This window comes from Pituophis catenifer, unplaced genomic scaffold, assembly GCF_029215685.1.
Source record: "Pituophis catenifer annectens isolate HBS135680 unplaced genomic scaffold, rPitCat1.0.hap2 SCAF_6, whole genome shotgun sequence".
In the NCBI taxonomy this organism is placed as follows: domain Eukaryota; kingdom Metazoa; phylum Chordata; class Lepidosauria; order Squamata; family Colubridae; genus Pituophis; species Pituophis catenifer.
Genome location: NW_027256886.1, coordinates 30,565,147 through 30,578,728, shown reverse-complemented (window position 1 = coordinate 30,578,728; position 13,582 = coordinate 30,565,147). Strand labels below are relative to the sequence as shown.

General features: G+C 33.5%; 1 protein-coding gene across 1 annotated transcript in view; it reads right to left on the bottom strand.

Annotated features, from left to right (window-relative positions):
- Positions 1-6,107: 6,107 nt before the first annotated feature.
- SERPINE2 (serpin family E member 2) overlaps positions 6,108-13,582 on the bottom strand; it is a 29,956-nt gene continuing 22,481 nt past the window's right edge. The window contains exons 7-9 of the mRNA XM_070945080.1: positions 12,954-13,040; positions 11,832-11,915; positions 6,108-7,741 (exon numbers count right to left, since the gene is read on the bottom strand). Of these exons, the coding sequence (XP_070801181.1) occupies positions 7,704-7,741; positions 11,832-11,915; positions 12,954-13,040 (209 nt within the window). The 3' untranslated portion in view covers positions 6,108-7,703. The remainder of the gene's footprint in view (positions 7,742-11,831; positions 11,916-12,953; positions 13,041-13,582) is intronic.

Sequence of the window (13,582 nt, the reverse complement as noted above, 5' to 3'; positions counted from 1 at the left end):
GAGATCTTCAAACTTGGCAGCTTTAAGACTTGTGAACTCTAACTCCTAGAGAGAATTCTGGGAGTTGAAGTCCACAAGTCTTAAAGCTGCCAAGTTTGAAGATCTCTGTTCTATAGTCAATAATATAATGTTCCATTGTATTAATTGAAGTCCACAAGTCTTAAAGCTGCCAAGTTTGAAGACCTCTGTTCCATAGTCAATAATATAGTTTTTTTTTTAAATTAAAAAAAAATGTTTTTTTTAAATGCATTGTAAGCCGCCCTGAGTCTCTGGAGAAAGGTGGCATATAAATTGAACTAAATAAATAAAAATAAATAAAATAGTGTTCCATTGTATTAATTGAAGTCCACAAGTCTTAAACCTGCCAAGTTTGGGGACCCCTGGACTGTAGAATAAACCTTAGCGGCTTGAAGATATGTGGACTTCAGCTCCCAGAATTCCCAGCCAGCTATTTTACTGGGGATACTGAGGAGTAAAGACCCCCCCCCCAAAAAAAGGTCAGAAAACGCTGGTACTTACTAACAAGTAATTGAAGGGCTTTAATACACAGCTCTTCAGGCGGTCACTTGGTCACCTCTCAGTTGGATTGCTGCGAAGTGCTCTACATGGGGTTGCCGTCCTTTGACTATCCAGAAACTCTTAACTGGTCCAGAATGCAGTGGCAGGGATAGTAATGGGTGTGTCACAATATGTGGCATGTGTTTCTGCTGACTTGGAGCGGTACTTGGTTGCCATTTGACTGCAATTCAAGGAGTTGGTTTTCATTTATAAAGCCATGCGTAGCAAAAGGCCTGATACTTACGTCACTGTGTGTCCTCATATATTCCTGCCTGTCTGATCAGGTAGAATAGACACACTCCAGGTCCCATTTGTTACGCAGGGTCATTTTATGGGATCTAGGAAGCAGACTTTTTCTGAAAACTTTTTTTTTTGTTGTTGTTAGTTGTAAAGTCTTGACCCCATGGGCAAGTTTCTCCAGGCTTTCCTGTCCTTCTAAGCCCTTTGTAAACTCCTGGCCCTTTGTAATGATATCCATAGTCTTCCTCCCGCTGCCCCTGAGGTCTTTTGTGATCTTTTGTAAATCACATAAGATCCGCTTGTTTTCCCATGCCCTCAGGGTTATTGGCTCTTTTTTTTTTTTTTGAGTTTTTATTGGATATACTCTTTTTCCTACTGATAGTATTTATTTTCTTTAAAATTTTATCTGTAAACTGCCAGAGTCACCACAGAGTTAGGCGGCCTTGAAATTGAAATAATAAATAAACCTCTATCAGTATATGTTCCAACTTACGGATGAGCCCTGTGTTGCCTTCTGTTTTTTAATCATAAGCAAATCTTTAGTACGAACAAATCTTACAGAAAGTTTCAAAATTATTTTCTCCTAACAGAGAAAATAATTTTGAAATGATTATCAAGAATCATTTATACTTTTTAAAAATATATTTTTTAAAAAATATTTTTAAAATGTATTTTTAAAATGTATTTTAAAATATGTTAAGATTTTAGACATTTAAATAACAGACACATTGTTAAACTTTTCCTGAGAACTTTTCCTAATCACCCCTAATTTAAATATGATGAATTTGAATTACTGAAACTTTATTGTATTTCTGTTGGTGCGCTTTAATGTAATGTGGGCATTTAATGAAAACTATCATTAGGTATACATTTAAAAAAATTGTGCTGGAAAAACTTTATTTATATTGCAAAGCAGTTGGGAGTTGAGGAACTGCACTGGGGAAAGGAAGCTGCTGAACAATGTGTGAAAGTGAGCCTGTTACCAGATGGGAAAAATATATTTTCCTTTGCTGATTGGCAGTTGCGTTCATATCTAAGTAGGGAAAGAAGGAATGATTTCATCAAAAGTTTTATTGTAGAATGGGAGGGCAAAATAATATATGCCTTTGAAGTTACAGGACAAACCCTTCCCACATTTACTGAGCCAGCTAGGAGCAGAAAAGGCTCTGAGCCAAACCTAGCTCTCCCAAGGAAATTTACACAGTGGAACTTCCCTCAAGCCTTTTCAAGGAAAAAAATGTTATTTTAAAATCTAGCCCCCAAAAAGTAGTAGAAGAAAACTGGATAAAGAGAAGCAATATTATCCTGGGACACGTATATTCGTCTTCATTCGTGAAAAGCAATATTTTCCTCAGAGACTATTTTGCGTAGGAATTATATTGTACACTATTGTATTTATATTGTATAACAAAGATTAGATTTTTTTAGTCCAAGGGAAAGGTTAGCTGTGTAGTTCTTTCAGGTGATGGAAATAAGGTAACAATGAGAAAAACTCAAAGCAATGTACAGCAGGTTCCCAAGTTGTCTTCAACTAATCACTGCCAAATTTACTTCAGCAAGTTAGTTATACTTAGCATTACTAATGCCAGCCATTACCAATACAGGAGATCCATGACAACATCACTAATAGATGCCCACTCCTTGTTTGCTTGTGAAATGAAGGGAAAATTCATTTACTCTTTAATCAAATTCTCTTTTCTTTTGATTGTATTTATTTACTTCTGGGACAGAAGTGTTTTATGTTTAAGACAGCCATTCATATATTTGAAAAGTAGTAAAACATATTGCCTTTCCTTCATTATTATCTTTTCCACTGTTTTCTGTTAGAATACTTGTGCATAAATCATAGCAATTAATATCAAATACAATATTTCAGTGCTTACTTTTCCAGTCTATTATAGCACGCTCAAGTAAAGCAAATAAAGTGTTTATCTTTTTATACAGACATCAACTCTAATGTGTTTAATGTTTGTAATTATTTGTAATGATGTTCAATTAATTCAATACAGTAGTCCTCAACTTATGATCACAATTGAGTCCAACATTTCTGTTTAACAATAAAGCGATAGTTGTTAAATGAATTATGCCCCATTTTACTATCTTTCTTGTTGCAGTTGTTAAGTGAATCACTGCAGTTGTTAAGTTAATAACATAGTTGTTAAGTGAATCTAGCTTCTCCATTGACTTAGCTTGTCAAAAGGTTGCAAAAGGTGATCAGATAACCTCAGGAATTGCAACTGTCATTAGTATGAAGCAGGGGTGAAATGCTCCTGGTTCGGACCGGATCACCTGATCCGGTAGCGATGGAGGCGGATGGTTCGGAGAACCGGTAGCAAAAATCCCTGCACCCCCCCATGCCGAGCTGAGCCACACAATCATCAGAGGCTTTTTTTTACTTTTAAAAGCATTTTTTTCTACAACCTCTTCGGCCGAAAAAATGCTTTTAAAAGTAAAAAAAAAAAGCCTCTGATGATTGCGTGGCTCAGCTGGGATCCTCAAAGGCTCTTAAAAGAAAAAAACCTTTTTTTTCTTTTAAATACCTCTGACGATCCAAGCTGAGTTGCCTGATCGTCAGAGGCATTTAAAAGAAAAAGTCTCTGACGATCAGGCAGCTCAGCTGGGATCATCAGAACCTTTTGAAAGTATTTTTTTACAACCTCTTCGCCGAAGAGGTTGTAGAAAAAATGGTTTTAAAAGTAAAAAAAAAAAATGGCCACACCCACCCACTCACATTAACACCACCCCCACCAAGCCATGCCCACAGAACCGGTAGTAACAAATTTTAGATTTCACCACTGGTATGAAGCAGTTGGATCTGAATTTTGGTCACGTGACCATGGGGGTGCTATAATAATTATAGTTACGAAAAATGTCATAAGTCATTTTTTTCAGTGCCACTGTAATTTTGAACAGTCACTAAACAAATGGTTGTAAATAGAGGATTACCTGGAGTAGAAATGACAACAATATACTGCAACATAAATTTCTTTGCATTGTTAGAGTAGTGATCTGTCCACAAGATGGTGCTGAAACTTTATTTTGGCTTTACAGTACTGTATGAAAACAAGTTATTCAACCAGTAGGACAGTTGTGCCCTCTTGAAAGAATGATTTTTAAACTTTATAAGCAGGAGATAATCATTCTCAAACATATGCAATAAAAAAGGTACTTTTAGCAAAAAAGTAAAAGAAACATGTCAGGCTTTTTTTTTTTATTAAAGAACTTTTTTGTTATTAAAGGCAATAGAAATAAATAATAAAAAACAGATGGTTTTAGAATACCACATTGTAAATTAATAGCCTTGATACTGAAACATCATAACACTTAAGTAGCATCTGTTAAATCCAAATACTAATGTAAATTATTAGCATAAACAATTGAAAGGGTGATTATATAAATTTTAAGCATTAATTAATAAACTGTTTATTTCTTTTTTTGAAGAGAATGTAATTGGTCATATTGTAATAATGAAATGGTATATAAAATCTTTTTGACCAATTTTATTACTAGATACATTTTTGTGGACTCTTTGAACCTGGTTGTTTCCTTGCAGATGTTTCATTATGAAACTTGGTAACATTGTCAGTGCTAGTAAGGGAGTAGGATTTGCTCTCATGTTATATGCTAATGGCTTGCCCTGTCCTTGGTGGAAAGAGAGCTGGTGGTTCCTTGATTGGACTGTTATTTACTGTTAGCTTGTTTGTCTGGAGTTGATAGTTTCTTAATTGTGGTATTGTTTGCTTCTTGATTGTTGGTCTGGTGTTCATTTGGTATTAATCTCTGTTCACTGCTGTGAACAGAGAAGAGTTGTGCTTAATCTCTCTGTGTTGATTGCTAGTGAGGTGTTTAAGGTTTTTTTTTTGTTTCTCTTTTGATTGTTTCATTTGAAAGTTAGATATTGTTTATTTCTGTGTGTCTGCTGATGGCTGAATTGTCTGAATGTAGATTTGATATATTTCTGTTTTTAGAACTTGTCCAATTAATTGCTGAAGATTAAAGCAAACTCAACTTTAAATTCTCCTAAGAATCATTACGAAAAAAAAAAAAGATGACTTAAGGAGAGAGTACTACACGATATTACCCCTTTCTGGATATTCTCTATTTTTGCACACTTGAAAAAAGCACCAAACTTTGGTGTTCTTTTTTCACATTTCTTTTATAACACACATGGACCCCTGGTAAGATTCACTGGCAAAGATATGCAAGCATTCAGAAAATCCAAAAGCAGAATAGTACATTTTCACAATTGCCAGGAATAACGATACTGAGCCTTCCAAGACAAATATTCTGCAATTCAAGTTGTAGTTTGTTCTCAAATGCATAAAACTATACAGCTGCTCCTGACACTCTTCTATGTGTTTGTAGAAAAAGTTAGTCTTCTAATCAAGTAAATTTTAACTTTAATGTATAATTCTTATTTTCAAAAGCAACTGGAATTTTTTCAGCAATCATAATGTAGCAGACAATATTTGCTTTCCAGGTTCCATTCCACAAATATTTTTATTGCCAAACCTTATCCCAAAGAGTAAATAAAGTCCATCAATTACTACACTCAACACAGACATAAAATAGGGTCAAGAAAAATCTTGAAAGTAATTGTCTAATTCTTTATCATGTCACAATTTGCTAATAAATTTGTATAGCTTCGGATCTAACATTTGTTTAATGAGTATTAGGAAAAGTGTGAAGCAGCAATAAAGACAATCAGAAACATATAAAATACTTCATGTAAGCAAGCATATGATATAGTAATCTGTACCAGCAGCTTCATCTCTATGGCTGAAGATCTTGATTTTTACAGGATTGGCTCCTCAAAGTAGAATTATCCTGCCTTGTGTGTATGCTCCTGATTTTCTGTCCCCAGATGGTTTAGGATGTGGGCTCGCTTTTCCCTTGGTCCCTAAGGAAAAATTGGGATTGCCCTTTCCTTGTATTCCAAAAGAGATGAAAACTATTACAGTATCTTTCTTGGGACTCTAGATAATACTTTGATAAGAACTGTAGCTGCTATATTTGGTCTATGTAGAATTTTTTGTATTTGGTAATTTTAAGGTAACAATAGTTTTATGAACTATTCAATTATTGTGAATCATTAGAGTCTTGCAATAAAGTGATATACAAATATTGTTAAATAAAAGTTACACTGAACATAATTTTTTTAATGCTACAGATAAAATTCATCAATTTAACACAGAAGTTTTTCAGATATTTTCAGGCAATAGAACCATTTTTAAACTCTAATGGTAGAAAATTGGCAGAATGTGATTTTTCTTTTAATTCATTTTTTTTTTCAATTGAGTTCCTAAAAAATCATAGGGTTGAATAGAATACATTTTAGAAAAATCAACTGATTTAACAACCAATAGTGATGTCCATGCTTATACACAGTATTACATTTTTTCCGCATTCAGCTTTCTGGAGTATTTATGCCTGACACTGAAAAATATTCTACATATCCATGTGGAAGCTGTTACAAAAATCTTCCATTGAATTGTACCAAAATTATCTTTTAAGAGAAGCATATCAGAAGGACATACAAAGCACATGTTATCTGGAACAATTAAAATACTTTCCAATAGATGAAAAAGTTGTAACCTTCTTTCCATGACATAAGGAAAAAACAGAGCTTTATCCAGGGTAATTATATTGTTGGGGAAAATAATTTTAATATTTTAAAAATGATTTTAGGGCTATTTCAATAATGGACAGTTTCTCCTATATCTGAAGATATTGGTTTAAAATATTTGTAGCATGCAAATATATTTCAGGAATATAGTTGACATGACATTATTCTCTAATAAAAAGGTAAAGGTTTCTCTGTCTAATTGCATCCTACTCTAGGGCATGGTGCTTATCTCTGTTTCTTGGCTGAAGGAACCAGCATTGCCTGAAGACATTTTCTGTGGTCATGTTGCCAGCATGGCTATATATACCAAAGGTGCATGGAATGTTGTTATCTTCCTATTGATGTGGTACCTATTAATCTACTCACATTTGCATGCTTTCAAACTGCTAGGTGGGCAGGAGCTGGGAACAGCACAGGAACTCACTGTTGTGCGGCGCTAGAAGCTTGAACCTGGGCTGTCAGCTTTCCAACTGACAAGTTCAGCATCTTTGACCGCTGAGCCATCACACCCTTATTGTCCAATACAATACAATGAATTACTAACATGCAGACAGAATGGAACATTTTGAAAATTTACTTAACAGAAGTATTCCAAAATGCAGGTCGTTCCTTACAGGAATTATTTTATCACATGGAAATTTTAGCATAGTAACAGTTTACTTTCAACATTCTGAATTGTGAGTAATTGTTTCCCTCCGATATCATTTTGACTCTTGCACTAGATTCGACTGTTCATTATGATTTTATTTTCCTTTGTACAAAAAATATAAAATTTAAATCTATAGAAAGTGTATACTAGCAATGACAAGTTGACATTACACCAATGCAAAGGCATTAATTGGGACATTAGTTGTTTAAATCTTAGCAACATGCACAAACTAAAATAAAAAAAAATGCTAAAGCTTTCAATTGCTTTCTAATGGCAAATGCCTCACCCAACTACTGAACTGGAGTAGTAGAAAGGCATAAGCAAACCAAAATCAGACTTGTCCCTTTAATTTCAACTGGGTTTAAAGACAATATGAAATAGAACAACAAATTTTCAAAAGTTGTTAGCACAGAGAGCTAATCAGTAGTTTTAAGGAACTTTACAATGTTTTCAAAAAGGCATTTTATTCTTCCATAAGAATTCCAGCTACTTAAGGTTCTTTTTCAAAAACTAGATGACCAACATTTCCACAGCTAGTTCATAGCTGAAAAACGGGATACAAAAATATTTAAACCGTACAAAGGCATCAATCTTTAGTTTTCTTCAGAAGGAAAGAATCTCTTCCTTTACTCAAGGTTTGGTGATTTGTCCCATAAACAAAACAGCACCTGAGCAAGAAATGTTATTGCAGAAATTGTATTAATTCACATATACAAAATGTTGTTACAAACCCTTAACACAAGGTTTTCATCTAAACAGCAATTTCTAAAGTTACTGATTAATATATAACTACTAGATAGCAGTTAGCAGTTACATTTTCATAGGTCTACAAAGTGTTTGAAATGTTACGATTTGACTGTAAGCAGATTCAAATAGCACTGTAAGCAGATTCAAGTAGCACTTAGACTTAAAGCCTGCTTCACAGTGCTTTACAAATCTCTCTAAGCTGTTTACAGAGTCGACATATTTCCCCCAACAATCTGGGTCCTCATTTTACTGACCTTGGAAGGATGGAAGGCTGAGTCAACCTTGAGCTGCTTAGAATTGAACTCCTGGAGTGAGCAGTGAGTTAGCCTGCAGTACTGCATTCTAACCACTGTGACACTACAGGTCTGTAATACTTATAATACTGTAATACTTCAATCTGTTATTAAGTTTATTTCATTAAAAAAGCCCTTAAACCATGTAAAATATTTTTAATTCAATGAACAATTTATTTAAAAACAAATATCCCAGTAAGAGTCTATTTTTTAATGACTCTTGATAATTTTTAAAATTGTGCTTATGTCAAAATCAGGGACATATTTTTCTAAATGTTTTGCAAGGGCGTGGAAATTCATTAAATGTTTGTGTCTGCTTACCATGGGAAAAAAAAATAAGACCATTAAGAAAATAGCTGACAAATGAATCTTTAATTTCTCATAAATATTTGCAGATGGGAAATGGCCGCTCTACTTCTTACTAGGTTTAAATGTTTTTAATAAGTTACTTGAGGGCTTAAATATCTTTTTAATGTTTAGATTTATTATGTTAACTTAGTTGCTGAAAATCTCTTCAATATTTGTCTAAAACCAATGGAAAATGTACCTTTCAATAAGTCTTTATTTTAAATATATCAGAATGCACAGCTATGATTAAGAATGATCAAATATCTCATTTATGCTAATGTTGCAGGAATGTATTTCTCAAATTTGACTTTATTATTTATGTATTTATATATTCCACCTTTACTATTTTTATAAATAATTTGAAGCATATTCACCAACACACTTTCCTCCTATTTTCCCCACAACAACCCTGTGATGTGGGTTAGGCTAAGAAAGAGTGACTGGCTGAAGGTCACCCAGCTAGTGTTCATGGCCAAGTCGGCACTTGAACTCACAATCTCTTGCTTTCTAGCCCAGTTCCTTAACCACTAGATAAACTGGCTTTACAGTACACTTTTAGTGTTACATTAATAGGGTAATTTATTTTTAGTCTTTTTCTATGCCTTGTTCTTTTATTGAGATTTACTAAATACATGCAGCATTAGTACAGAAATGTACAAAGTAGATGGATTAGTTTAGTTTGCTCACAATAATAAAATGGCTAAAGAAACAGTCTGTAAATAAGAACACAACTATAGGTAGGAGGCTGCTATGCCTCACTTCAGTTTCATGTTAAGGGTGGATACTTCATAGGGAATCAGTTCCAACAATGGAACAGTTGGAACAAGAAAAAAAATGAGTATGAATGAAGAGAGCAAAAGCTAGGACAATATGAGAGCAGAAGCCTAGACTTGAAGAGATAAAAAACCAGTTTAGTTGTATGATTAACTAAAGGGTGTTCTGTTGTAATTGTGGGACCAGGTTAATGACAGACTGTCATCAGAAAAATCTACATGGTTACTGGAAGTTTAAGCTGACTTAATAGCACAAAATCAGTCCTATCACAACTGCACTCCAGGAATGTGACTACATATTATATTATATTATATTATATTATATTACATTACATTACATTACATTACATTACATTACATTACATTATATTATATTATATTATATTATATTATTATTTATATATTATATTATATTTATTATATTATATTATATTATATTATATTAATTATATTAATTATATTAACCTCTCTCTTTTTTGTATCTTCACTTCCCAAATGTATGAAGTTTTGTGGGTAATAATATGGCCATCTGGTTATCTTACTATCACCGATTTATTATCCAAGTTTTAGGTGTTTTGTCTCTTTTGCTTTCTTCACTCTTTAAACTGTACTATGATGCTAGTTTGTTCATATCTAAACACATTCTTAATGCTTCATGGTCTTTCCTTCCTGCTGGCAAATTACATTTCACAACAACTTCCTAATAAATAAACCTTGCAGATTTATTAAGGACTTGTTGTTGTTTTTTTAAATTTGATTTATATGCCGCCCTTCTCCAGAGACTCAGGGTGGCTTACAATGCGCTAAGCAATAGCCTTCATTCTTTTGTATATTTATACAAAGTCAGCTTACTGCCCCCACAACTGGGTCCTCAATTTACCTACCTTAGAAAGGATGGAAGGCTGAGTCAACCTTGAGCCTTGGCGAGATTTGAACCTGCAGTAATTGCAGGCATCTGGTCTTAATAACCAGCTTAATAACAGGGTGCCTTAGACCACTGTACTACCAAGGCTCTTACTATTACTCTTAGATCACTGTACTACCAAGGCTCTTGTTAATTGCATATTAACGAGAACTGAATATACTGGTGATAAATAAACAGGAATGACAAGAACTAAAAGCATTGCAAACTCATCTTCAATATCCTGATAATGGTAATACTAATAAAGATAATTAACTATTGAACAGTTTTCTATTTGTCTTGATTAATGCAAAGGTAGTATTAATAAATAGATAGATCTTAAGGGCGCAAAGAATGGGAGGAAAGTATTTTTTCTCCAAGGTAGAAGCAAAGCAACAAGGCAGTAAATATGTTCTATGGTGGATCTACTGTATATAAAGAGCCACAATTAATTTCTAATTCCTTCATTCATTCATTCTCTCTGTCTCACACAAGAATCTGTAGAATATATGTGTGAGGTATAGAGATCCAAGGACTTTCATGATTAGCCACTCAAAAGTACATCACAAAGAACTCTGAAAACAATAGAGTGACACTGAAATGTCCAACAACCGTGGTTTACATCAGGGGTGTCAAACTCGCAGTCCACGGGCCGGATGCATCACGTGCTTGCCACACCCACCCCTGGTTTAGCGAAGGGGGAAAAAGTCACGATACATCATGTGATGACATGACACCGCGAGTTTGACAGCCCTGGTTTACACAATGTGGTCTCAGAGTGGTTCTCATTTATTTTGGTCAGGTCAACTAAATTATATACTTTTTTCAACAAAGACATCGGATATTCACTTCATTCAATTCAGACATTACATTCCAGTTTTTTGTGGTGTCTGTTTAACCCAAATATATCTATTAAGAGGATTAAGATGAAACTCATTGCTTTGTAGATCAGACTATTGCAGAGTATGGATAGCTCTAAAGAGTTCACAAATTTTCTGTCATTGAATAAGTACAGTATGTTCCTAAGTATGTCTAATCATATCATAATTAAAATACTACTTTAAAGCAGATTTAACTTTATTTGGTCTTTACTGTATATGAATTTGTGGGAGAGGGGAAGAAAGAACGATAAACCACTGAATGTATTTTTTGTGATTATTGTTAAAATGTACCTTTATTTGAGTCTCCTTCCGAATCATATTTGGAGGGGAAAACGGTGGCTTCCCTAGCAGCTGGCTTATGTTTAGTTTAGAATATCAATGAGAAATGGATCAAAGCTCTGAGATGTGTGGTTGACAATTGGCCACTGTGCATCTTCAGAGTTGCATAATGTGCCTTTGATGTCCTAAGCTGCCCATATCTGGGAACTGATGCCAGAACTCAGCAAAGAGTTGGCATTTTATTTCAAAGCATGCATCATAATATGTAGATTAGCTAAGAAATACACTAATGAAACACAGAATCTATTTGTTCCTGGCAACAACCCCTAAGTGTTTAAATCCTGCACAGCTGCAGATTATTCTGTTGCTGTCAAGAAAAGACATTTCTTATTAACAATAAAGAAGAAGGGAGTTTGGGAACCTTATTTTGAAAGACACGGAAGCAAGTCTGAAATGTTTTTGAGCTTCAGGTCTCTCTATGGAGGAATGCTGTCTGAATTTAGCTAATATATAAAAAATGTGTGACATAGAATTACCTGTAGGGTTGTGCCGTATGAAGAATAAAAATGGTCGATCCACTACAAACCAAGGAGGTGATGACCGAGCTGTTACAATTGCAGCTAGACAAAACAGAACAAAAATATGAATGATTACTTGCTCTTTGCTCTGAATCACTACCATATGAACTTAATTTATCTTTTTACAAGTTAGATAAAAAAATCCAATGAGTTAGAAAAATACTTTTTAAAAAATAAATTATTTTTTTCTCAGTTAAAACAGATCTTATCATGGAAGAAAAACAACAAAGAGAATAATGCAAATGGTCTAGTTTTAGCAAAAACGGTTTTTCCCCCCGTGCCAGTCACATTTATTTAATTTTGTACAGTGTTCTAAGGGCCATATTCAAATTCAAATTCAAATATCAATATTTAATTATAAATGGATAAAATTCATGTATTCCAAAAGGCTCCAAGGAAGAACATGAAAATTTTAACAGGAAAAACAGGACAGTGTCATACATGCTTTTGATACTGAATACAGATCTTTTAACAATGCATATTTTAAAAAGATTATATTATATAAAAAGATTATATAAGTACAACCAATGTTTTTGTAAGTATGAAGCAAATATGTAACATTTAAGATTTCAGTATAATATACCGACTATTTTGTTTGTACATATAATTAAGTTACCTCTGCCAAGTTAGACAGCAAAATGTTTTCTAAATCAATATACATCATTACTTTAAAAAGTATTACAAGTAGAGATGTTACGAAATACAGTATTAAGTTCTAAATTACTATATTTTAGTGCTCAGATCTCCATACATGGTTATATCACAGCTCTGTGGAGAACAATTTAAATCAGAATTGTTGGCTAGGATCCAGTGAAGTTTCTTTTGTTGGCAGAATTAAACACGGAATCCTTAAATTGTATTTTGGTCTGATTGTAATATTTAGGAAATAATATGCTATATTACATTGTTCAGGCCAAATTCCAAATGCCTCTTTATTAATTTTTGCTTTATATAAGAATAAATTCACCAGGCTTTTAAAAAAGTGAGGGGAGCTTTTTGGAATGGATTAAAATATAGCTTTTTAATGCTATTTCAGTATTTGTAGAACTTTTTGGTGATTTAGATCAAACAAATACTTACTTGTTGCTGCAGAAGCTTTGGTTCCATCTTCAGTTACTTCTATTTTTGCTTTTTGCAAGAGCTGAGATACATAAATGTTTTCTGATCCTACGGGGTCAATCATAACATACATGTGTGAATGTATCATTCCTTCAAAAAGCAATTTCATTTTCAATTATAAGAAATTCCTGAGCAGCAGAAGTTAACGAAAATCTGATTTCATACATGTTACTTCCATTGATATCGAAATATTTCACATGTGGTTCTGATTTTATTTATTACAGATATTGTTATCTTTTTATCTAATAAAAAGTTCAAATGATGATATTCATGTGATATGAATCAGTACAAATTAAAACATTGTAGGGCATTAAAACATTAAAACGTTTTATTGTAGGGCAAGACAAAGCAATTACACGCACCAGTGATCAAGCGGTATTAACCACTTACTACCATATATTTGTTTACTCAAACACTCCAAGTATGTATGAATGGATCCAAGTTCCAGGCAGAATGAATTATTTTTTTTCAAAATTATTCAATTTATTTTATTTTTATTTAATTTGAACCGGTCCATGCAAGCGGTGAGTGAGTGCATGAAGCTCCATTTGTGCAAGTGGCAGGCACACAAGCGAAATCATCCCTCCCCA